Genomic DNA, 27558 nt, shown 5'->3' with positions numbered 1-27558 from the left:
AGTTACGTCTTTTGACCATGCTCTATATTCCATGTCTGGAATATAAAAATTTTGGAGCAGTGATAAGTCCTGTAGGGGATTTCTGTAACAGTCTGAACATTATTGCCAAGCCCTCTATGAACCTCTTAGTGATTGATATGGATCGCATTTTCGAATGGTTTTCAAGAATTTACTCAATCAAAGTGTTTAAATTTATCAAATAACTTTATCATATTGCAACAAAATTCCCCACAGCATTGCTCACAGCTGACCTAATAAGCTTATAGAAGCTGAGATTCTTTTTCCAAAAACTTTGATAATTATGTGCTAATTGGATTGCGAGTTGAACTTTAGAATGAATAATTGTGCTTATCAAACTTATCTCCGCAGACGAACTTGATAAGTTCAGTCGTAAAAAAATAATTCAATTTATTTATTTAGACACGTCCAATTTTAGATGTTTGCTAGACTAATGAATTAAATGACAATTTCACAAGGAAACCCAGTTATTTGTGCGATTTATTTTAATTTGGGTGCAAAGTCAATATTGGAAGTTCATGATGTTTAGTAAGTAGCTGAAAAGCTCTTGCATACAGTGTTAATATTTACCAAATTCTTAGCAGTGTTTCACACGATATTGTTTAGGTCGGAGAAGTGTCGGTAATTGTACAAAATTTCTTGCTAATCAATGAAATTTGTAGTAGTATTATGCTGAAACTTCCTTCTTACAGCTTAAATTGAATGAGGATGGAATACCAATGACTATTTAAACTATTATATTATTGCTTTGGTGAAGCTTGAGTAAATCAAAAATTTAAAGCTCCCTCCTATGTAGTATAGTTGCTCTTCTAGTTCTAAAAGCTTAACACAATAGTTGTTCATGCATACTAAATCCTATAGGTACTTTAATTGAGGAGTTTCACGTGAATGAATAAAGCCCAAAAATCCAAGATTAATTTATAGTAGCATAAGCATGTAACTGTATGAGAGTTGGATAAATATTTTATAACAGGCTCATTTCTCCCGCAAAAGTCTCTATCTCAAGTGATGTTAGAGATCAAAAGAGATGAACTCATTAGAGATGTGAACTTAAATAAATATATCACATACGCATGAAATCTTGATAATACACTTTGGATCAAAAGATGGAAAAAGGACATGCAAAGCATCATGTTTCACATGTCAATGTTCTCTCGACCATTTCTCACCTTTTCTCCATGGTATTCCTTTAATCCCAGCTGAGAGAACTCTTCAGCATGAATGACCAAACACCTTCTTCAAATTCAGTAAACATGCCACTTGTGTGGTTGATCTATTTATTTGGCTTCAGAGGTTAAAGTAGAAAAGGAAGTATCACTAAATTTCATTGTGTTGATAATTGAAAAGTTCCTCCTCGACATTTTCTATTTATAATCTTCACTAGTCCAGTTACTCCAAATATAGCTGCCAAGCACACAAAGTACCATCCGAAGACTTGAAATTGGCCTCGGGGATCCAGGGCAAATCCCACGTCGGAAATAACAACTATTGTCATAATTGTTTGAAAGAGTAGGGCAAACATGGTGTTAATGCCGAAAATAAGAGCAAAACTATCTTCAGCCAGGTATTTTGCGACGGTAGCACTAAAAAGGAAAATAAAATTAAAGGAGTTAGACAAAGACACTTTACCATTTACTCAGAAGTAGGAAATATAACATAAAATGCCCTTCTCAATCTATTGCCTTTAATACTGTTTTTCTTTTTTATATAAAATTAAAAACCATTAAATTTGAGGGAAGTATTAAGCACTATGATAAGCATTTGATAGTTTTGATTCTTTATAGGGGAAAGCGCGCTGTCTTTGGACGACTGAAGCTTCGAACTACTTATTTTTTCAATATGTTTCTAATGAATTTGACCCAATATAGTATTAACCCATTCCTTACCATGGTATTATACATCATACGCAAATTGAGTGATTTTAGATGATTTATTCCTGGGCAATTTTTATCCGAATTGCTGTCGGGAACGAATTTTTAGTAACTTTAGTCCTTCAATTACTTGGAAAAAATAGTCCAACAGAGATGAAAATACATTTTGATATTGTTTTCTTGCTTCGCGGAAGGTCATGCAAAATTTTTGGTCAAAATGGCGGACGGAAAATACGACATCCCATCGAATTTATTAAAATTGGTCTCTTTCCTCTTCCCTGATTTCAATTCTAGTACCCAATTTGTGTTCTTGGATAGTTACTCTTTCTAAATCAATAGAGTTTGTAATGAATTAATGCACAGAATTTAAATTCAGTGACCGTTAAGACGTGTGTTTGACAGGGGCTCCCCGCGCGCCCATAATAAGTAAATTTTTTTTCTTTTCAAAAAATTCATCTATTAATCTATAGGAAACTAATCCCAAAATATGAGCATTCTGTTTCAAGTATTTCTGGTACATTGACTGAATGGGTTAAAATTTAATAGCTAGTCCATAGCCTTAAATTTCCTGAAAAGAGTCATAGGCCAAATTCATTAAGAACATAGAAAAAAATGGAGGTCTCTATGGCGCAATAGACAAGACCATTGGTCTTGGGTGATGAGATCTCTGACTCGAGTCTCACATTTATGAGTTCGAGTCCTGATCGGTGCAAACAACTGAATGTTAGAAAAAAAGACATTTTCACATGGAATGAAACACCGGATGGTACGAATATGCACCGCTTCTGACCAACAAGTCTCCGGGAGCACGGGAGAAGCATCCATAATGCGGGAAAAGCGCTCCTGGTCCTGGAATAGTCTACAAACGGAGTAGCAGACTCTTCTAAGACGGGATAGAGCAGCAGTAACATATAAAAAACATGATTACATTGTAACAAATATTCCGATACTATTAATAATGAGGATCTCAGTGGCGCAATAGGAAGACCGTTGGGTCTTGGGCGGATGAGATCTCTGACTCGTGCCTTATAGTTGTGAGTTTGAGTCCCGCCCGGTGCAAAGATATGAATGTTTAGAAAAAGACATTTTCAATGTGATATAACGTAATAAAAAATGCACCGCCTTTGCCCAAAAACTCCGGGACACGGAAGAAGCATCCACATCACGGGAAAGGCACGCCTAGGCGGTCTAAAAACGGACTTAGTAGATTCTTCCAACACGGGATTAACAACAATATAACATAATATGATTACATTGTAACAAATATCCAGATACGATTAATAATAACTATTAATAATAATAATAATAATAATAATAATAATAATAATAATAATAATAATAATAATAATAATATTTTCTTATATAATATAATAATATAATATATAATAATAATTTCTTATACACCTTTCACATCTTTTGAATTTAGAGTGATTGAATCTATTGAAATTGTGCCTCTGTTGCTGAAATATCAATTTTTTTTATTTGTTTTTATAAAAGCAGCCTGTAGGTTTCCTATGGTAATCCTAATCGATTAGTGATTTGACAGTTGTTAAAAAAAATAAAATTAAGGAATTGTGAGAGTGACAAAAGAAAGAATTTTTTTTTATATTAAACCCTCCTCTTTAATAATAACATCACTCATTTCGAAGAGAAAACCCTAAAGTTCAGTCTGATTTTAAATGGATTTCTGAACGACTAAGTATAACAAATTGAATTTGACGTTTACCAACTGACAGACGAATTCCGTTGAGTTGAAATTAAAATTTACTAAACCATTACTTAGCAAAATAATTATTTTACTGATCATTTTGTAATTTTAACTTCTGAAACTTTGTTTTGTTGCTTAAATTTTATTTTTTGATCATCTATCGAATCGTCTACAATAAGTTCCAATTTCTTTAATCAGTGAAATTATTTTGTGTTTGATAATTAAACCAGAAAGAAAACTGTGAATGATTAAGGGGCAGAAATTATAGTATTAGACTTTCCGTTTTTAGCTGAGATTCTTTACAATCTCAGCTTTTGTGGTCCTAGGTAAAATCCAATTTTCGATCTCAAATCGATCTTAAATTTTCGTATGTTATAACTGGCCTTTAAAACTTTTTTTTAAAAAATTTCAGACCCCGACCCCCCTGATTAGAGCTAAAAGATGTAAAAAATCTCATTTTAAAATGGATATATCTCGGTCTTAATTGTCGAAGTTTTAAAAATTTTGGGAAAGATCTCGTTAAATGCTACAACTCTTTGAACATCCCAACTTTGTCTGAATTAATAGAAGGTCCGTTTAATCGAAAAAATCGATTTTCAAAAATTCGATGTCGAATACTCCGTAAATTAGACGATACTTTTTCTTTAAATTTTTGTATGTGATGTGCTACTTGTGCTGAAAGAGTGTAAAACCTTTCCGACGGTTAGTCACATTCCTACCTCGATGTTCCCTGGCCTGAGCAATATTCAAAAATGCCTTGACCAGACTGCATTTTCGGTGTTTTTGAAACGATTTCGATGAAATTTAGTTATTTTGTATCCGAAACCGAGACCTTTCTAACAGTGGGTCACGTTCGTCTCCACTCCCATTGTACCCGAACCCTTACTATACTATACTGAAATAGACCGGACTCTATCTATAATGCTTATTGATCGATTTCAATAAAAACATGTATTGACATTCTGTACTCAAATTTTAGAATATAAAATCACCAGTGATAAACCCGTAGTAGGGGAAACACTCTTCAAATTTTGGATATTCGTCCGTCAAGCGCTTGCATCTTGCCACAAAACACTAAGACAAAGCCATTCCAAAGCCAAGCCAAACCTATTCGAAAATCTACCAGAAGCCTAAAGTGCAAGTTCACATTCTCGCCGCTTTAGCGCTGATTGTTCTGCCATTTCGAATTTCGGTATTCTTGATACTTCAATCCTCAACATTGTCAACAACTGAGTGTAAACGTCTGCTGCAAAAACTAAATTTTTGTGTAGCTTTGTGGAATTTCGGGGTGGCAGAACGTTTGAAATGAAATTTAATTAAAATAAAATGTCCTTTTGATGAACTTGCTCACTTTTGTGTAACTCGTCGGTTTAAATGTTCGAACTTCTAACGGGTTTTTAGGTAAGTTCTCTCTGAGATACCTTCGAATCGGTAAGGGAAAAACCTCTACCGGAGAGAGCTCTCAAATCGGGAAGGTTGTTACTGAACGAGAGAATTATGTATCTTCAAAACTACTTCGAAAACTAAAAAGAAATCCGAAAAAGTTAAAATAACATTCCGGAAATGTTAATTTTACCCTGCAGTATTGATCCGAAATCGGTGTAAATATTATGCTTTTCAGGTGTATTATGGGTTAAAGTTACCCTTCTTCGTGTTATTTTTATCCTTAAAAAGGTGTAAAATTAACATAAAAAAATGTGGATATATTTTTACACCTAAAAATGCTAAAGTTATGAGGAAGAAAAGTTAATCGCACCCCCGTTTTTTCTCAGTGAATCGACTTTTGAAATTTTTTAGTATATTTGTAGTTTATCTATCGATTTAGGCAAATTAAAAGAATATTTTTTCTCGTAAATCAGACTACCTCCTTAAGGCTTCTTCGTAATTGAATATGAACGATCTGTATAAAATATACGATCGTTGTATATTAACACCAATATTCAGAATGTCGAAATATATTTGTAACATAAATTGTTCCTTGCAATATTTTAGAGAGAAAATCAAAATGAAAACGAAATCATTTGCTCAATTTGCTAAAAGGATAAAGAGGGTTGTGTGCGAGAAGAAATATTTGAAATTGATGGAAATTGATGCTTCCAGATAAATTCATCTACAATTAAATTCACTGAGTGAAATTTCCGATTCCCGTGGAAGGAAATACAATTCACATAGAGATGATAAGTTAGTCGTGATGGGAAATTCTGAAGTAAATGCTGTGAAAGATGAGTTTATTTTGCTTCTTCTTTCATTTACGCTTATACATTATCTTACTTCTCAAATCTTAAGATGATATTCCTCTATCAGCGCTACAAATGTAATAAATGAGTAAATAAATGAGCACCATCGAAGAAATTAGGAACATTTTCCGTGTCTGAGAAGAACTTTTTTTCTTGCTCTACTCTCTTTCTCTCTCTCTATGAAAATTCTATATTTATACGGATATATATATTTCTTGAGATATATTACATATTCTGACTCAGACCGACATCAACTATCAAGAAAGTGTTGGAAAGTGCAAAACAAATAACTTTACCACAAAACAAGGCATATCACAGTGATACAATTTTAAAGCTTGGGTGGATGCTTTATGAGTTTACTATACTCATGGCGGAAAATAGTAAATGGAAAAAGAAAAGTGTCGGTTTGATGGGCCAAGAAACCCTTCTCCCGAATCAGCACAATTTTTTTTAGCACACTCAGCATCTATCCCTCAACTTAATAAGTCACTTAAATCAAATTGTATTCCATCTGTAGTGATTTTGCATAGCAGATAGAACTATTGCTGATTCATGCGACCTTACGTTCTTTGCGTGCTCGTGACACACATAATACGAAAAGAGAGAATTTGTGTCTCATTGACCCATCCAACATCCACGAGACTTTTCCGACGTTGAACTACTTCTTCGCTATTGTGCTTTCTATTCTTTTTTATGCGCACAAGGAAGAAAGGCAGAAGAAGAAGCAAATAAAATCAACTATGAGAAAAGCTCGTGCATGAATATTTATGTATTTTTATCTTCATACATATATATCGACTAGGGTGAAAATTGTCTCGCACTGAGTGGAAAGGAGAAAAATTGCAGCTACCAGGCACATTTTTATCATAGTCCCGTGTTTGTTATTTCCACAATAAATAATAATATTTCGTTTATATCCAAAATTCTTCTTCCGTCTTCGTCGAATTTCCTCAAAGTTTTCGCGGCATGTGCACACAATTTAAAAAAAAGGCATTCCCTAAAAAAAAACTCGTAACATGAATAAATGCGTAGGATAGTAAAATTTTACTCATTTGTTTTTTGAAAAATCTCTACGTAGAAGAATTTATTCATCACCCTCAAGCCAGTAGATCTATTAGTATACCAATCCCATTGTTTAAATAAACAAGATATTATGAGTTCTACTTTCAAATATTATAAAGTGATTTTGATTTTTATCTTGTGAATGATTAAGTCTGTTACTTCCTAACTCATTTAAAGCGTCTGTCTGGCACAACAGTGCTACAAAGTTGAATTGAAGGACGTGAATAATAAACTCAGGAAAGTTTGAAGTTATATCGCCGAAATGGAAAGATAATGAAGTATAAGATTATGAAGAAGACAGCCTTAAATGTGATTAATTTTAAACAGAAGTTTTCTTTTAAAGCTTTTTGCATTTAGGGATGAGCAGATACTCCTTCAATTGATAGGTACTTGTTTTAAATATAGCAATGTCCTATACAACTTCACTACCATGACTGATAGGAATATCGGGACAGAATTATGGTGCTATTCCAACGAAAGATAAAATGAGGAAATCTTCTTCCTTAACACTTTTTAACACTTAACTGTTTGCAAGTGTCTCTGCATTATCGATTTTTTCTGACATTGGTTCCAGTCTCGGCTGTTTTCTCAAGTTCTAGCCATGTTCCAAAATATCCGAACAATCGTGACAGGAACCAACAGAAAGAAAACTATTGTAAAGCCTAGATAAGCTTAGGGTAGCTGATATTCTTAAAAAATTATTTAAGCACTTTAAATATGTTATAGGGTAATTTGCCTAAAGCAAGACAGTTTGAAAAGTTGGACAAAGCAGTGTGGAATGTGAGACACCTCCTAAAAAACTTGATAATAAATCAATTAAATATTTAAATTTTTGATAAAAAGATTATTAAACTTAATTTTATGATTATTTCAGAAGTTAAAAAATGTAAAAATCGTTATAAAAACATCAAAGAGTGACCTTGCAAGAAGTATTTAAAAAATGTATTGCATGCATGATGTTCATAACCTTGACACGGTAGTTGTCATTTTCTCTGTTTCATCTGTGAAATTTACAGAACCTCTTTTTGGTTGGACGTTCAGGAAGTTCTTGGTAATTACCGTTCCTCAACTGTTACCCGGACATAAAGGAGGGATTAGCATAACCATCAAATGTGCAAGTAAAGTAAAGTACCCTGTAGGCGGCCGGTTTCTCAACTCGGCCAGTGCGACTATTTATTCAATTTACTTAGATTTGTTATAATATGGTCTTACCGATTTAACATTATAAGGTGTATTATATTATTATATAACGTAAATCAGTGAAAATTTCATAGAAGTTGACTATAAAACGTTAATAAATTGGTTAAATAATTCAACTGGCCGAGTTGAGAAACCGGCCGACTAGAGGGTACTTTACCTTATACACAGAAAACTCTCAACATTTGATTTTCTACATATTTGGTATAATATTTTGTCAATAATATCTATATGTCTAACTTTCCAAAAATTTTTGTCCAATTTTCCAAAATTTTGTCCATTTTTTCAAAATGTGTTGTTTTTTAATTTGATGGAATATTCCAATTAATTGGTTGAAATATCTATTAAAAACTGTTAGGATTCTGTTAGAATATTTCTCAAAGAATCCCATGATGCAAAAAATAGTAAAAAAATTATTTATTCAGTTTAAAAATGCATTTGAAATTTATTTTTTTTCTTAAGTGTCTCGTTTTCCACCATTCACCCTGTAAAGTCGGAGGCCAGTTCTCCAAAAAAAAAATCGTAAAGAACATTTTTTTCTGGCCTCTTAATTCAGGCTTCCTCCCGCAAGCCACTAGTTTTAAATTGGACAGCTTTAATTTTTTTCACAATTATATCAAAATTTTCTCAATCCTCAAAGTTTTCTAATCTCAACACATTGTAATATAAGTATATCAAAATTTAGGATGTTGTAGGGTCAAAGAAACATTTCTTCGATAGAGAACCCCTATTGATACTTTTGTAAAAAAGAGATAGCAAAGCGTCCCAGCTTTGCGGAATGTTCGAACTCACGAGATAGAGCTCTCCGAGAATTAATTTTTCGCATGATCTTTTGGTGTTTACTGATCTTACTAGAGATAAAATTGATTCATAAACCACAAAAGCATTTCAAAACCAACAAATGATCATTTTTAAACAAATGATCATTTTAGAATGTTCTGGCATGAGTTACAAGCACTAAACAAACAGAAAAGTGTAAAAACTAGAAAGATAAGTCACTCACGAATATTTGTAACCGATTCATTATACTGATTTCAAGACCAGTTCAACTTTGATTTTCGAAAATTCAAGCGATTTTCGATTCGGCGATTTTTTTATGTGATAGGTGAGTTTGGACGAAATGTTCGCCTGGACCACCTTCAAAACATATCCAAAAGTACAAGAAATCGTAGGATCCGTTTTCGAGAAAAACTAAAAAAAACATGGTTTTAGAGGGGTTGGAGGGAGGTGAAAGGAAAATAAAAATCATAATAATGTTCCTTGGGTCGACTTATAGGGGTCTCCTCTGAAGATCTGAAGTTCGTATCTTTTACCGTTTTGCCTCTATATGTGTAACCATCTTATGGCCAGAAAAAAAAGAATATTTAAAAAAGATTGGTCGTTTACGGGTACTTAACCGATTTATTTAGCGATTGCGACCGATGCAATCGAGTTGGAAATTTCAGGAACTTTCCAAAATATCTAAATTTAACCAAATCGGTTGAAAAATAGGCCCTCCAGAGTGGTTTGACCTTTGACCTTCAAAAACCAGGATGGCAATTTTTTTTAGGTCATAGATTTGTTTGGACGAAATGTTCGCCTGGACCACCTCCAAAACATATACAAAAATAAAAGAAATCGTAGGAGCCTTTTACAAGAAAAACCAAAAAAACATAGTTTTGTAGAGATTGAGAGAAAAATAAAAAAGTCTAGAGATATCGTTTTCTTATTGAGGGGTCACCGAAGACCGGAACTTGATATCTCTTACGGTTTAAGCTCTAGGACGATGACAAGTTGAAAAAAAGTCGATTATATAACTGCTCTCTCTTTGAGTTCGAACAGTAAAATGTTCAAAGGATAATGGTCAAAACTATATTGGTCGGTAGTCCCGGAATCACCACAAACGAGAGTAGGTGAATTTTGTAGGTATTGATTTAAGATTAAAGAATTACCGGGAAGTTAGGATAATAAACGTTGGAACCTGGGAGTCCTTGTGAAAAAGCCTATATCCTTTCGAAAAATAAGTGTTTTAATAACGAATTCCGCAAGAATGGTTAAAGCAATCTTTATCAAATTCGGAATAGGGTCAGTTTGTGACTGAAACTTTTTGTCCATGTATACCACTCCCTTCTACATCACACTATATGGTAACCCCCATACAAAACGAAGATCATTTTGCGCTATAACTCCTTGACCAATATTCGGAACCTAATTTGACCATTGTCCTTTATTCAATGTATTTAATAAAATGTAAGTCAACGTTTAATCTGATTTAATTCAACTGGTTAATTTATTCATTAATTAATTTCTTTATGCTTCCATCTAAAATTTTTGCTAGTTATAGTTGTCATAGTGCTAGGATTTACCTATCTTTCGGCGTAAGCTTATTCCAAAAACTTACGAATTAAGTTGTTGATTTTTGGATTATGGTTGTATCCTCCTTATGAGATGAAACTTACTGTCAACAGATAATTTTTCAAATACAAGCTGAATGTGTAGAAGTTATTGTAGTATGTAAGTTATTGTAGAATATTGTCATCCCAGTCGATAGCCTATCAAATTTAAAATTTTCTATAGACGAACGGAATTTAAGTATATCTTTGAAGCAAGAATAGACCATAAATAGGGGAAACTGGGGCACCACCAAACACGGGGTAGCACCAAATACTAATTTTTATCTCTAAACTACTTGGACTATCTCTACCATTTCTTCAGTGGACAAGCATCCCTATAATGCCTATAAATTCTTATCGGTCTTATCCTCTGATATCCAATATCCGATTAAAAATTGCAGTGTTTGGTGATACTCCGTGTTTGGTGGTGCCCCAGTTTCCCCTAATGAATAATTTTATTGAGGGAATAACAATGCCACTGGTTAAAATTGAACATAAAAATTTTATATCAAGAGTTTTATTGAGTTCGAAAACAAAAGGTTATTAAATATTGCAAGTATTGCAAAAAGCATTTTTCTTTAAAGTAAATTGTACGTGCAATTTCACTAAAGTTTCCATTTGTGCGCTTCAACAGAGAATGAAATTTTATAATTGGTACAATGAACCGTATTCAGCAAAAGTAGGTACTTTGAAACTTGAGCAATTATTTCAAAGATATATGGAAAATGTAATTGTTCTTTTATACCATATTGATATAATAAAATATGGAAAATTTCTCGTCTATACTTCTTTAAGTGTCTTTTACTACTCAAGCTTTACACTTTAACTCTTCAAGGAATTGATTTTCTGAAATTTTGTCTGTTTGATTATGAGTACACCTAGAGGCCAAACAGTTAGAGATAGCAACTTGGGGTTTACAGAAGACTTCACGTTTTTGGACCATTCCGAAAATTGCGTTGTCAGAGTTTTATGTTTTAGGACATGTTTTAGTGGTTAGCAAGGCAAACATTTCGTTCATAAATTAGAAAAAAAAGTGTTAGATTGATTCGTAGGGGATTCAATGCAGAAATTAAGGAAGCTGTAAAGTGTATAAATCTGAATCGGTTCTAACTGGTTATAATATAGTTCAAATATCGTACTTTTTATATGCTTAAGAGCTAGTATTAACTTTTTTATGATTAAAAAAAATAAAGAAATTATGCTGAGTTTTAGTCTGCGTGACCTACATAACCCCGCCTTAATTGCTTCTTATGTTCTTACCTTGCAATTGTAATCATAAAGTGATATAGCGTTCCAAACAGGATGTACATCACATATGCCACAATTACGTATTGCGTGAAGGCTGCAACAAGAATTAAAGCACCTTCGATGGCAGAACATATGGTAAGGATCCAGAGGTCCCACTTCTCAATGAGACGAGCATTCAGGGAGCCCGCCAGGAGGGCACTGAGTGCTCCAAAGAGTGTCAGAACTGCTTCAACAGCCCCATTCCAGAAGGTATCTCTCTCATCGATCTGCTGCCAGAGTGGCTGTATGTAGGTCTGTACCTGGAAAATGATGGGAATCGCAAATGAAGTCAATTAACCACGAAATACACGCACAGCTCAGGGGTGGAACTCAGGCTTTCCCATTCGATGGCTCCCGTGATATGTCCCACGAGAGAGCTAAAGTGAGATGGGAAAATTGACTCGTTGGTCTTTAACAACAATTTTATGTGTGTTCTGTGGCGTCCAGAGAAAGCCACAGAGCAATAAATGTCACACAAATGGGGTTGAATACCGTAATACAATACTAAGTCATTAAATTTCAGGGAAAGAAGTCAGTAAATAAACCACTATATGACCTCAACAACCTTGTCAAACACATTTGAAGAGGATTCATCAAATTCACTCCAGGAAAATCATTTTCAAACGACAAAATTAGTGTTAGAAATTTTATAATTGACAGGAAACTATAATACTAAAAAAGGGTACTAATGGTACTATGTCACCACATCGCAGTTTAAATACAAATAATTCTGGCATGAGCATTGTACAATGTTTCACATAGTAAAGTAATTTTGGTAATTGCTGTTTGTCCCGCCACAGAAATTAGCGTTGCAGTTCACAAATGGTTTTACCATAAGACATCCTAAAATTTGAAATTGTTAAAGAACAATTTCGGAATGCACACCCAATAATCATTTAGACAAGTTTATAAATCAGGTCAAAGACTTGAATTTAAAATTAAAAATTCCGTTTTATGTATTGTCATACACTGAGAAAAAAAGGGTGGGATTAACTTTTTCCTCGTGTAAAAATATATCAACATTTTTTAGTGTTAATTTTACACCTTTTTATGTGTAAAATTAACATGAAAAAGGGTAACTTTAACCTCTAATACACCTGAAAAGCATAATATTTACACCGATTTTGGATCAATACAGCAGGGTAAAATTAACATTTCCGGAATGTTATTTTAACTTTTTCGGATTTTTTTTCAGTGTAGGTATATATAATCAGTTGTATAATCCTTCGATTATTTTTTATCCCTTCCCAAAATCCATTTTCCACCCTCCGGAGACCACTTTTCTCAACAAATCTTTGCGTTTCAGACGATTTCTGTGAAATGTCGTCACGCTGTTTGTCTCTCCGTCTGTCCCTCTAGCCGTCGCTAGCTCTAGAGGTCAAACGGTTAGAGATAACGACTTGAGACATAAGGAAGACCCCCCCCCATAAGTCGACCCAAGGATCGTTAACATTCCCCTCATTTTACCCCACACGTCCTGTTCCCCACCAAAGCCATGTTTTTTTATGTTTGCTAGAAAACGCGTCGTGTAATTTTTTAATTTTTTTTAGATATATTTTGGAGATTATCCAGGCCGATAATTGATCAAGTGTGAATATACCATTGAATCATTCTTAATAACGGGTTTTCAAGGTCAAATGTTATAAAAGGCTCTAGAGAGCGAAGTTATCAACCGAATGGGGTCATGTTTGAGCTCGTTGGACCGGTTTTGGAAATTCCGATTTCTATCTAAACCTGTCCTATCTGAACTGAACCAGTTCCAATCGGCTTTGCACTAGTAATGAACCGGTACATAACGCGATAAGTAAGTTTTATTCCAAATCCAATTGTAGTAGTCCTAAGTTAATTTAGGCAATGCTTTGAGTCGTTTATAAATCCGTTCAAATCGGTTGTGAACCGGTAATGAACCGGTTATGAACCGACAAGTAATTATTATTTTGTGAGATTTTTCGAGTGATTTACAAATCGGTTTAAATTGGTTGAGAACCGGTAAACAGTAAATGATGCGAAAGTACTTTTTAGGGATAGCATCTAATTCACGAGTTCGAGCACTTAGCAAAGCCTGTGACTCTATATGCCACCTCTTTGATTACAAAAAAAAAAAGAATCACTCGCGGCTTTATAATAACAATTTTATAATCATTGTAGCAGAACTAACTCCTACACAACATAATTTCACTTAAAAGACTTTAGATTTAGACAGAATTTCAAAATTTATAATCATTGCACTATTTAGTAATTTAGAGAGAGGAAGCTTTTATGAAGAGACAAAGAAGTTTATCAATGGCTCATAAGTGTTCACTCATGAGTTCTAGACTACCCAACTTATAATTAAATTAATGAACTTATATACTTCATCTCCAGGAGAAATTCACACCGAACCCTCAGGAGATTATTTTACTAAATAATAAGCTATTTGCAAGCGAAAAGCACTTGTGACTAATTTGATAGCAAATATTGAAAATCAAATTAATTATGAGCGTTTCATTTTCTAGAAAATATATTAATTTTGCACTATAAATATTATATATTCCATCCGTTGAAATTAGATTTAAGTAGTGAATGCTACGAAAGAATGATTAAAAAGAATAATTTAGTTCTGTCTTTGAATAAGGGTAAGTGTGCCAAATTTCGGCATAGTTGCATGCAAGCGTCAAAGTCTCAAGTTTAAAATGTAATATTTTAAATAAAAATTGATTTCTTTTATTCTTTCTTTTGTAAGAGTGTTGCTTGGAACCTTGTAGACAGTTTGTCGTCTTTATTTACTTTAAAATTATTCATAATACATTTTAAAATGAATAAAAATGTAGACATAGCTTTGGTGCCCTATTTCGGCCACCTTCATTCTCATAGTTTCTTGCCCTTCGGGAATTCTTCCAATATCTTTTTCACGTCATCTCGTTTGTCGAAGCTACATTTTTTGTTATTCTTTTTCATTGTATAATCTCTAGAGTATGTAAAAACTAAAAAATCATGGAAATTCGAGGAACAAAAAAGGTGGCCGAAATTGCAAGCTGGCCGGAATTTGGCACACTTACCCTAAGTCACTTTTCAAATATGATTTTTTCTCCTATTTCAAAATAAAACTGAGCATTATAACAGTGTAATTTCGTTTCAAATTTCGTTTCGTCAAATTTAATTAAAGATAGAAGAAATAATCCTATTTCAAGGACGGCCTAATTAAATTGTCCCCCACATCATTCTAACTACTAAACTAGTGAAAAAATTGTGTTTAGTGAGCTAAACTACATTAAATTGCATAAACCAGTATCAACCTTTCCTGCATTATTATTTTCAAAAATTTCAAATAGGATAAAATTTCTAAAAAAAAAGAAATAGGACTTTTAGGATAGGGGACCCTCCGGTGATGGCCGTGGATTTGAAGTCACTTCACAAAGAAAACCACTTTTTCAATCTTTCCCAGAGCTTTTGACACATCATATCAAAACAAAAACGTACCTAAAGAAAAATTGCTAAAAAGGTTGAAAGTCAGTGAAAATGAATTCCTAAAAAAACCTTCCAAATCTGAAAATCATGATATTGTCCAACCCCACACAAAAAACGATCCACATAAAGTACGAAAAACATAGTTTAGTCGAATGAGTAGAAGTTTGAATTGTCCAAAGAAAAAAAAGACCTTGTAATATTTTTAATTTTGAGGTTTTCCGAAAGCATTTTTTGACAATGTAAAATTGTTTTTGCGGGGAGCCCATAAGTCAGACAGTGGCCACAAATAATGCCGCCGCCCTATCCGAAAATTCTAGGAGCCGTTTTTGACATAACACAAACAAAAACATGTCGGGACATGGGAAAGTTTTTAGAAAAAGACAATTTTCCCCAAGCTTTTGGGATCGGACTCCAAGCCTATCTCAGTGGTCAAATCTACATTTTTCTTGCTTTGCTACCGAGGAAGGCTCTTAGTCCTAGTCGAAAGCTTTGAGAAAATCGTTTTTTAAATTACCCATCCCCCGACACACATCGGTCCCCAATTATTAAAATCATTCGTCGAAAAATACTCAAAAAAAAAAAAAAAAGATTTTGAAAGAGAAGCAGCGAGGAAAAAAAGAACAATAGTCTATACTAGATAATATTGACTTATCGGGGAGGGTTTTCAATTATTCGAAATCGATATCTCTTACAATTTGGCCTCTAGCAGTATTACAAGCTTTTGGGCAAATAAGAAAGATTTTTGAAAAATATTCGTGGAAGATAGAACATTTACGGATATTTTACCGATTCATTATCGATTAAGTTCAATACAGTCGTATTAAAAATTTCAAGACCTTTCAAACAGATCCAAATTTAAACAAATCAGTTGAGAAATGGACCCTCCAAAGTTGTTTAACTTTGACTTTCCAAAATTCGATTTCGAAATGTTTTCCAAACATACGGTGAACGGAGGAAGACCTTATATCGCTCTCTCGATTCTGATTCAAGATGACGTTTTGGAAAGCTATGTTATGTCTCTTTAATCAGGCCTAAAAGACATTAATTGCCAATTTTCATACCTTACTCAAAGTTTCACTGTGTTCACTTATAGAAAGGTCACCGAAGACCGGAAGTCGATATCTCTAACCGTTTGTGCCGTTTGTGTTCCATGTCGCTGACAAATTGTAAAAAGAAACGGATTTTACTATAAGTGATTTCTCTTTGAGATCGACCAGTAAAATTATTACCAATCCACTGAAGAAACTCTGGGAGACCATAGAGAATCTATAAAACTATATACATATAGCTTACCTGGAGGAAGCCGCACATGGCAAGAGCCCACCATAGACTCCACTGGAAGACAGTTCGATTGCTGTAGCCGGCCACAAAGTGCTTCCAGAGAAGAACAGTTGCTCTCTGACATGAGAAATGAACTTTCTCATCAACATCCTTAATGGGTGATGAATCAGCAGTAGAGACGTCTTGTAATGTTCTTCCATTTGTTGGTACATCCGATTCAGCCTCTGAAAGGACATTCAATTTAATAGAAAAGTCTTGAAGGATTCAATATCCAACAAAAGGAAAACTTTACTAGATTTTAAAGCATCAGCATCCAATTCTTCAAAGCGTCTCCGTACAACCATATTGGATTGCTTATTATCTTCTGGGGATAGATCAACTGCGTGATTTGTGTAAGAATGATTTTCCGGGACATCTTCGTGTTTCAACTGTGGACTATTTGAGACCACTTCAACACCTTCAATGGGACTTTTTCTCGAATAGAAGTACATACTAACACCCACCGATGGAAGAATAATTGATATGCCGAGAGAGACAATTTGACCTGTAAATAAATTTATCTTAATTAAAAGACTCCTCGATATAACTCAAGAACACAATTTAGCAATCAACAATGGGACATTCGAGATGGAAAATCTATAGAAATAGTCAAGAGACCTTTTGAAATATTATTTTATGTTGATAAAAGACCATCAAGTAATCAATTATGTCCAATTAATTTGTCAGACAATTAATTTTCCCTAAGAAAAGACAGTAGAAGTATTGCTGCCAAAGGGGGATGGACTTTCGTATTCTTTGATATTGAGTTCACACCACGTTAAAATTTTATGGTAATCACACTTTTCACATATTTACTGCTCAACACTGCAGAACATTAAAAGGATACCCATTCACATAATTGAACATAAATATGTACACTATTAAGTCTTCATTTCAAACTTCAAGCGGAAAGAATGTTTTATGATGTTTCACGGCATGAAGTAGCATGGTCGTAATTTTCATTGAGGTTCTCCTGGAAAGGCCTTTTATGCCATGAAAAATCAATTTTCTCTTTAAGGAGGTTAGCAGTGTTGTTATATTCACTTAAACCATCTTTTTATCGACCTGGCAATACATTTTTCCTTAACAATTTTCTTGTATCGCAACAAATTTGGGTACTTTATGAACTCTTATGATAACAATAATCACAAATAGGATCATACAATTTCATATTTTCAGTTAGAATTAAATTGAATATAAGAAATTAGTCCAGTCCATAAATCTCTAAGATAGTTCAATATCTTTTCGTGGTTACTGAGCATGATGGAAGATGAAGCACTATGTTCATAACCATCTGAGAAACTTTTAATATGATTAAATTCAAAAGAAAATAGTTTTTAAAAGTGTGAAAGCCAAAATAAATTTAACATGGAAAAGTGTTGCACTGCAAGCATGAGGAACAGGTTGATTTATTATTTCTTGCATCTTGCAACTAGTTTATTTTGTATTTGAATTTACGATCCGTGAATTACGTGTTAAGCAGAACTTTATAACAAAATTCCTTAGAGAAGTTAAATGTTCTTAGAAGCGTGTTTCACCGTATGAATTAAATTTGCAGAATTATTTCCATATAAAACAGCTATTTAAAATGTTACCTATTGAAAAAATAAAGTGAAAATTAAACAGTCGTTACATGAAAAATAGTGTTAGAAATCTTATAATATTATTGGGAGAATTTTGCAGTGATGCATAGCACAACAATGCAACGCTTTAATTTTGGAATAGTGCGAGATTTATGATTAGCGTTTACCGCCGTCTTATTGCTGGAACCCAATCTCAATTTAACGATGGTTTAATGCAGAACCGTACACAGAGAAAAAATAGTTGGTAATCACATCGCCTGTGGTGATCAAAATAGTTCATTAAACTGAAAATTGATTAACACTAAAACTACCGACCGTTTTTGGTCGTTTTTAGTCAGGACACTCAAAAAATTTGTCTTGGAAAAGAGCAAAGAATTAAAATTTAAACTCTGAAAAATATATTAACAAACATATTTTAAGAAATTCATAATTTTTGACGGTGACATTGTACCATTTAAATATGCATTATCTTTAAACCGGTCAATTTGACCGGGTCTTGGTAGGTTTAGTGTTAATAAAGTCTATAGAAATGTTGTTAATTTCTACAATTGATAGTTTTATCAATTTTGGTATCTATACATAAAAGTTTATTTTCCGATTTTTTGACCAACTTTTCGTCAGTTTTACATAAGCCGTATCATGATATAATTTAGCCGAAATAAAACCGCAAAAAAAATTTGAATAGGCGAAAATTATAAGATCATTAGTACTCAAAACTTACTCCAACATAATAACCAATAAAAAGTTCGACTTGAAATAATATTAATTATAAAAATATTTTAATTCAATATTTGAAGGCTCCAATCTTCGGAAAATTAAAATAGGAACATTAAAAAAATTGATCATTCGAAAATTTAGACTGAAAATTATATAAATTAAAGTTAATGTACAAGAAAAATGTGGGAGCGTAATATTTGTATAGAAAAATAGGATTACTTAGAGAGTAATGTCCAGAGCACAATAACTTTTGTTTAGTAAACATGTTTTTCATATTTCAATGAGAATGAGTGAGATCTAGATCTAGTCATCTCGCTCATTCTCATGGAAAATTTTGAAAACATATTTACAAACAAAAGTTATTGTGCTTTGGTCATAATGTCCAGCGCACAATAACATTTGTTTTGTAAACATGTTTTTAATATTTCTATGAGAGTGAGTGAAACCTAGATCTAGTTATCTTGCTCACTCTCATAGGAAATTTTGAAAACATATTTACAAACAAAAGCTATTGTGTGTTAGGCATAAGGCATTCTAAAAATAAACGAAACAAAATAAAGAACGACCTAAAAATTTAGCAGTAAAAAAAGATCAGAATTATATGAAAATCGAGCACTACATCAGCATAAAATTGTGTGTAATGTGTATAACACGGGTCCGACTCAAAATACCGAAAGCCAAAGTATGTACCTAAGAACCAAAATCCCGAAAAACCAAAATCCTGAACAAAGTTTCGAAAGTCAAAATCCCGAAAGCTAAAATCTGGAATGAACCCAAATCCTGAACAGATGCGATCCAGAAAGAAAAAATCCCGGAAGCCAAAATCCCGAACTTACCAAAATCCCGAAAAACTAAAATTAAGGAAAGCTAAAATCTCGAACGCCAAAATCCTGAACAGACAACATCTAGTATGGATCAAAATTACGAAAGCCAAAATTTCGAAAGACCCAAATTCGGTCAAAATACCGAGTGCCAAAATCTACAAAGCCAAAATCCCGAAATACCAAGATCACGAAAACAAAAATTATGAGCAGACTTATAGGTTTTAAATCCCAAAAGCCAAAATCCCGACTGAACCGAAAAATCCGGAAAGCTAAAATTCTAAAAAGCTAAATTCTCGTACGCAAAAATTCCGAAAAAAAACAAAATCGCGAACGCCCAAAATTCCAAAAGTCATAATCCCGAATTCTTAAAAATGTCATGTCACGAATACACCTACCTTTTTTAAAGGCATATCCAGTGTTTTGGGAAATCATTAATTCCATACATTATCCTTCGTATAATATCGTCCTTTACACAATTTTAACTACCTATTAAAGATTTTGGATTTCAAGATTTTGGCTTTCCGGATTTGGCTTTTCGAGATTTTAACTGTTCGTAATTTTTGCTTTTAGAATGTTGCCGTTCGGGATTTTAACTTTTCTGGATTTTGACCCATTCGGGATATCGATCCATATTGTACTTTGGCTTTCAGAATTTTGGCTTTGAGGATTTAGAGATTATCCACATTATTTTTACGATGAATTTCTTTAGTGTTTTAAAAATTAGTTTACAAGTTATTAAAAAATCCATGAATATTTAAAAAATTCGGCTAAACGAATTATACTAAGGGACCAAAAATTATTTAATGAAGTATTTTCTCAAAGTTTCAATTCATTCAAGCCATTTTATTGTATAGTCTTAAGTGTTTATCATTTATGTAACCTGTGCATCAATTAATAAATTTTATTTTATTCTATTTTACTCGAAATAAAACTCTAAGAAATAGAGCTGTTAAAATTTCTGTTACTATTTTCGGCCATTCAGTTTTTTTCAAAGAAGTTTTCGAAAATCAGAACCTATCGACTTAATTTTCAATTATGTGGTTAATATGATTTTAATATGTCTGAGAATTTATACTAAAAAAAAATGTTATTGTACTGAAGAATATTATGTAATAAAATTTAATATGTTTGCTCATTGATTTTCAAGACCGACGTAACGCACGTAACATCTTAATTTTCCTATTTTTTTTTAGAAAATATACTTGAAAATGTAAAATTTTTTGTAAAAGTAAATCTTAAAATTGCCGCAGTTTAGAAAAACTTTTTTAAATAAAGTTTTCATTGTTATAAAAGCGTTATAAGTAGCCTCAAAAATGGTAATTCATTTTACTACTAAAACTGTGAATAACTTTCAAAAAGAGTGGCTTTATCGACTAAAATTAAATATTACAATACATTACCGCTTTAATAATTTATTTTGACTTACCGGGTGTTTCGAACCGAATTAATTTGCGATTAATAATATTATCTTGGATTTATTTGCAGGTATTTATATTTAATTCATTGAAAGTGTGTTCTATTTTAAGTCTTTCCGTGATGAAAATAAATTTAATTGTTTAGCTTACTTCATTCACAAATTGAAGCACTAATGAATAAATAAGGATTTATTTTAAATTTTAAAAGTAAACTTAAAAACTGAACGACTAAAAAATCTCAACTGAATACTGTTCTTGTTTCTGTTACGGATCAATTTTAGAAGGGGTCACCACAAGAGATTAGTAGATATCTCAAACTGTTTGTTTTAAAAATATGTCTGTTTTCTACAATAATCACATTTTGAAGTATACCTAAATTAATCCACAATAAAATATTCAAGATTATGATAATATCTAATCTCAATATATTTAAAGTTTGAAAAGTTTATTTCTATCTGATATATAATACTTTTTGTCGACATTTCAGAAATATTCACATTTCTTGCGTGGAACAATAGAAGATTATGTTTCATATGGAAAGAATTTTAAAGCTTCTGTGTGTCTTCTGAGTTTAATATCATTCGGCGTTAGAAAATATTTGCCAAAAGCTTCTTTGCAGTATTTACATACCCTCGCGAAGGAGTTTCACATTTATTGTACCATGAATATCGTTCAATAGGCGATTTACATGTGTGATTTACTCCTTTCTTGCTTCGAGCACGTACTTGAGAAAATATTGAAAGCATTCAAGTTTTGAGGGTTTGAGAATATTTCATATCTACAGCTTTAACAGTGCTTAATGGGGTACTTTTACTCTTGGAAAATGAATTACAACTCTCGAGGGAATAACGCGTTTTTCGTGATTATGAATTTATACTTATTAATATTTGAATGTCATTAAAATATTACATCATATGCCTTGATCTTGTTTTCAAGCCTCTTAATCAGTTTCAAATTAATTATACTTACTTCCAAAGGAGATGTAGTTTAAGTCTCGGAAATCCATGAGTTCAAAGGAGACTAGAAGCTGTGCGGTAGTCCCTGCGAGAAATCGACCTGTTAAAATTGCAGAACGTGTATGTCCGGTAACCTGTTGATACCGGCGACGCTCTACTTTGGCATATATGTAGGTATAATATGCCACTTCCGCAGCCATGAAAAATCCATAGAAGAATTGTGTCACCTGTAAGATGATTGGAAGGAGAAACAATAATTGTGTTTCATTTCTTTGAAGATTATTTTAAGGAAGACTTAGCTTCGTTTTCCCATATCACCTTTAACACTTACATATAGCCACTGCAGGGTTATAGTCCACAAAAGTATGGCCCAGAGGCAAATTCCCGAAATTGCTGATAGAACAATGATTGGTTTATACCTAGAAATAAAAATAAATATAACTGTGGTCAGTAATGTTTATTTATTTTATTTCTTTTCAGATCACATTCCTGAAGTGATTCAGCAATGTCTTTCTCCACAAGGTGAGTTTATATTTACAAAATAGTATACGGAGAAAATATTAGATAATCCCAATCACGTGAAAATCGAGCGACTGGCAATAATTAGGTTAAACATGATAGTGAGATAGAGATTTATCAGCTATGTACAAATTGTACGAGTAATAAAAATGTTAAATTGTATCAATGTCTCATATTTTCAGGGAATTTTATGATGAGATGATTTCTAATCATAAGATAAGAAATGGATGATTGAATACAGAAATCTCATCACTAACAATTTATGATTGATCAAGGAATCAAATTTGCTATTTCGAGTTAGACAAATTGCCTCGAGTATCTAAATTATATAAGTCGAACCAATCTCTTATGAAATCTTGAATTTTCAATGTACATTCTGCTTTCACGCTGAGGTCTTCATTAGATTATTCTTATCAGCTAAGAACGAAAACAACTGATCGAAAAAACAGTTATCACTTGAATTAATAATATCTAGAAGACTTTATTTTTAACTCCATTAATTTATTGAAATTGAGGATAAATAATAGTTTCCATGAAGTGATTTAACTTTTGAGAACGTTCTAAATTCGTCAAATTCACAATAGGGGCGCTCTAGTCTGAAGAAATTATTTTCATAAAGTTTTCTTGAACCATATTCAACACAATGACTTCTGAATTACTTTGTCGATAGCCCTATAATTATTTTTTAATATTTTTCTCTTGATTTTTCTTTGTTTCCAAAACACTTTTTTTCAGGTTTCGAAAATGGGATTAAAGGCTGAAAAGTAGAAAATTTACGATAATCTATATAACGGGGTAAATTTTTAGTAATAAATGCACTTATGATGGGTTATAAATAGGGTTGAAATCTCAAAAGCCAAAAACCCGAACGCGAAAATCCCGAAAGCCAAAGTTTCGAATAGGCCAAAATCCTGAATAACCAAAATCACGCATGCCAAAATCCCAAAAGCCAAAATCCGGAATAGGTTGGAATCCCGAATGGTCAGAATCCCAAATAGATCAAAATCCAGAAAACCCAAAATCTTGAACACTAAATCCCTAAAACTAAAACCATGAATAGCCAATATCCCGAATGGTTCTAAAACCAGAATGGGTTAAAATCCCGAATGGATCGAAATCCAGAATAACCCAAATCCCGAAAGGGTCAAAATCCTTAAGAGTCGAAATCTCGAACGTCAACCAAGATCAAATAAAAAAAAACGAAAACCAAAATCCCATAAAGGTCCAAATCCCGAATGGGTCAAAATACTGAAAAGCTAGAATTCTGAAAAGCCAAAATTCTGAAACGGCAAAATTGCGAGAAGCCAAAATCCCGAAAAGCCAAAATCCCGAAAAGCCAAAATTCGGAATGGTCAGTGAAGGTTTGGGATCATTAATTAGAGATTCTTTACCCCCAAAATTCAACTGACAATCGAATTTTCACGCATTCCGAGTTGCGTGCATTTTGAGGTAACCTGTAAAAGATCTCAGCTACCATAAGCTCATCAGGGTTCATCACTGGTTTCTTAAGCGATTTACAACAGATTTCAAAAGGCTAACAATTTATTTAAAAAAAAATTTCCGAAAATGTATAAAAATCATTATTATGATTCGGTGAAACTGGTACAGACTTTCCTAAAGTCCCAAATCATCTACATAAATTAATATTTATCCCAGTCAGTTACAAAATATGCTCTCCACAGTTGCTTTACATATGACCTTGAGTAAGCGGTGAAAATAATGATTCAAGATCTGCATGTTAACAACTATCCCTCAAGTTCCCACATAAAAAAGAAAAACAAGTTTTGTCGTAATCCTTAAATCGGTTTAAATCTATGGTGAACCAGCAAACGTTAGTTGGATTGCTTAAAAACTTTAAAAGAAATTTACGATGCTTTTTTTCTTATTCACCGAAAAATATATGAGCCTAATTCAAGAATTTTTCCAGTCCTCTTTTTCTGGTTAACGTATCCTCAATCGTCCCTATACATCAATGGCCTTGAATTATTTTTCTCGACAGTTCTTCGAAATCAATGTTCAGTAAGGTTTAGCCTAGAAGTATTTTCGTTTTCGTATGTGCAATTGTTTTGCAGAATTCTTCATATATGTAAAGCGTACAGCTTCTTCGACACATGTCAACCCAATCGACGGCCATATCCCACCAATCCTAACTAAGAAGCAATTTTTTCATAATATAATCCTGTAAAGTTCTCTAAGTAATGCCCTGGACAGATACAAGGCTTAAGCTGAGAGACAGCTTAGTGGAAAATTAATGGGAATGTATAGTCTAATAATTACGCTAAGCTATATCTCGGTTTAAAACGTAGATGTGTTCAACATATTATATGAGCTTTAGACCTAAGGCTTAGCCATATGGCTTAACTTCCCTAATATCCTATCAGTCAAGATTTTTTGGAAAATTTTGACTTAGGATTGGATTATTAAGGGCAAATGACCTATTACATTTTAAAAAATCAATAAGATCGGTTGCTGTTTAAGGTTTTGAGACTCTCGGAAACTGGGCTAAACCTCTAGTCTGAAGACGGTCTTACGGCTTAAGAAGAGAGACAGCTTAGCGGGAAATTGATGAGAATATAGTCTAATCATTATTTTGATTATAATTACGTTAAGCCATCTCTCAGCTTAAGCTGTAGATGTAGATCTATCCAGTACATAGGGCATTACAGAACCAATTTTTTTTAAATAATCTATTAGAAGTCAAGTAGTACACTTTTAAAGAGTTCAGAATATATAAAGGAAATTAAGCACAAAATTATAATTTTAGCCATATTAAAGATGCATTAAAAAACTTGTCAAAGTCTCGGTTCTATAAAGAAGCTATTTTACTTCTTGGGCTAGAAAGCGTTCTTGTCGATTTATTGAAACAAGTTTAAATTCATTTAAAGGGTAGGGAAAAGCGCGTTACCTTCGAACGACTCAAGCTTCGAACAATTCATTTTGTTTTTCAATATGTAAATTCAATTTTCTCAATTTCTAGTTAAATGTTCTGGAAAGAGTCATGGATCAAATCCATAAAGAACATAGAAAAAAATTATTTGTCCGAAGCTTGAGTCATTCGAAGATAGTGTTCTTAGGGCCTTGACAGACCTGGGGATTAGTCGAGAGACGGCTTAGCATAATTATATTAGAAATAATGATCAAATTGCATTTCCGTAATTTTTCACTAAGTCGTCTTTCGGCTTAAGTCGTAACACAAGAAACAATTTTTTCTTAATATAGTCTTGTAGAATACCTTAAGTAAGGCACTATAGAACAAAAAATCTTTTTATTTACTTATAACGCTCTTGGTTCCATCACTGAGATTACTATAAGTAAAGTGTCGCACTCTTAAGGATCTTAAGAGCGTCTATAGGAATTTCAACAGAAAATTCGCACTTTAAGTCTTTTAAAAGTCCGCTAAAAGACTTGTTTAATACTTGGTTCTATAAGGCAGCTATTTTGCTTCTTGGGAAGTGTATCTAGGGTATTACTTTTATGTGTTTTTTGACAATTTCAAACTGATTTATTTGTTAAATGATTTTTTGTTATCCGTAATCAATTGTCGAGCATTCCGCAAAGTGTTGATGACTTTGCCATGCCTCTTATGTTTTTCGTTGAGTTTAGTGGAACAGTATTGCCATTATATAGGGATTATAGATTGATGATAAATGAAGCAGAGTTATCAACTCACCTCAGCATATCCGTAATTAGGAAAACCACAACGAGCAATCCCAGATAGAAGTACGTTCCCATGGGATAAATCTCGCGATTTATGACCTCTGCTGAAATATTCCTCCATGGTCCCGACATAAATTCAAATACAAATGGCTCTGATGGTCGGTATTCACGGAAGAAGCCAAATGTGCACAACATTAGGGATACCTTTAGCCACTGATCCATCTTGCTTGCACTCTTCTACCGAACTTGAGTACGAGTAGTCTTCAATTGGTCATTTGGGTGGTCAGGTTGAAGTGGAATGTATCACCAGAGTATTTTATCTAAATTACCATACAGTAATACCTGAAGCACACGCAGGATTACTATTGGTGCTCAATTTTTAATCTAATGGGGATTAGATGTCAACTTTCAAGGTGCTACATAATACATTGACAAAAAAAAAAACGTCTGGCAACAAATTTGCACGAGATAATTCTTAATCTAAAGTACTTTTTTGTACACTCAAATTTGTGGGTGGCGCGGTTTCTTATCAAGATGTCTATTGTATTTTTAAAACATCATATCGCACTTATAATCTTTAAATAAAAAAATTTCATCAATCACATCAAAGATATTTATAAGAGCTATTTCAGGAAGAATGTCTATATTTTGCACTTATGTTATTTGCTAACATTTCCACAATCAAAATAGAATATTAAAATTGTCACGGAATTTCAATTTATTGTTACTACTTCCTATTCTTTCACAGATTTATTATGCAATAGTTGTTGAGAACATCACATTGATCACATTGAAAATCTCAATGGACCTATTTTTTATCTTATACAAAATTAATTGCTCAATGCACTGAGACTAGTATTCACATTTGTTTCAATATTTGTATTGAAAAATGTTCAGAGAATTGTTCTTTCACAATCATAATGCTGTTCAACTAATTCTAAAAACACCCATGTAACTTCGTACGGAATATTTTGAATTGAAATGTGCTTCTGGGTGTACCTTTGGCAAGTGACTGATTGCGTGCTTGCCTCGTGCTCTACACCAAAGTCTATCTTGAGCATTTGCACACTAATAAACACTTGTAAGAATATAACAAAGTATATCGACATTGTGCCAACTGATAAGTGTATTATTTTTTATGAGAATGTGTGATACGAACAATTGCTCAAGACAAGATTGAGATATCTGAGAAAGAAGCCGGAGGCTCGCTTCAGCGTAACAAAGTCACGTGCGGGATGATGACGTTACAGAGTGTCTTTCAGTTGGTCATACAACAACTCAATCGTCGCTGACACATGGGGCATGTGGTCATTTTCAGAGGGAAAATCAATTAAGAGACCATTTAGTCAGAGAATCAGTTCTCACTGT

General features: G+C 33.1%; 2 protein-coding genes across 13 annotated transcripts in view; one reads left to right on the top strand and one right to left on the bottom strand.

Annotated features, from left to right (window-relative positions):
* The window catches only part of LOC129804882 (potassium voltage-gated channel subfamily KQT member 4), a 343722-nt gene that overhangs the window by 61929 nt on the left and 254235 nt on the right, over nucleotides 1-27558 (top strand). For all 12 annotated transcript variants that reach the window (XM_055852579.1, XM_055852587.1, XM_055852584.1 and 9 more), the window contains exon 2: nucleotides 22495-22536. The gene's annotated coding sequence lies outside the window, so the exon portion shown is untranslated. The remainder of the gene's footprint in view (nucleotides 1-22494; nucleotides 22537-27558) is intronic.
* Nucleotides 1279-27212, bottom strand: LOC129804907 (folate-like transporter 3). The gene is made up of 7 exons (XM_055852675.1): nucleotides 26204-27212; nucleotides 22346-22433; nucleotides 22028-22241; nucleotides 16773-17024; nucleotides 16493-16704; nucleotides 11726-12012; nucleotides 1279-1601 (listed from the first exon to the last, which is right to left on the bottom strand). Exons 1-7 carry the CDS (start codon nucleotides 26410-26412, stop codon nucleotides 1343-1345), a joined length of 1521 nt encoding a protein of 506 aa, XP_055708650.1. The 5' UTR covers nucleotides 26413-27212; the 3' UTR covers nucleotides 1279-1342.

This window comes from Phlebotomus papatasi, chromosome 2 (genome assembly GCF_024763615.1).
Source record: "Phlebotomus papatasi isolate M1 chromosome 2, Ppap_2.1, whole genome shotgun sequence".
Lineage (NCBI taxonomy): Eukaryota > Metazoa > Arthropoda > Insecta > Diptera > Psychodidae > Phlebotomus > Phlebotomus papatasi.
This window is presented reverse-complemented; position numbering and strand designations above follow the sequence as displayed.

What these genes read in the sequence shown, in the direction of transcription:
- LOC129804907 (XM_055852675.1), bottom strand. Translation starts at nt 26,412, where the DNA reads ATGGATCAGTGGCTAAAGGTATCCCTAATGTTGTGCACATTTGGCTTC. An exon ending in AAACTACATCTCCTTTGGAA is followed by an intron (nt 17,025 to 22,027) that starts GTAAGTATAATT and finishes ATTTATTTACAG; the next exon opens with GTCAAATTGTCTCTCTCGGC. An exon ending in TGCTGATGCTTTAAAATCTA is followed by an intron (nt 16,705 to 16,772) that starts GTAAAGTTTTCC and finishes ATGTCCTTTCAG; the next exon opens with AGGCTGAATCGGATGTACCA.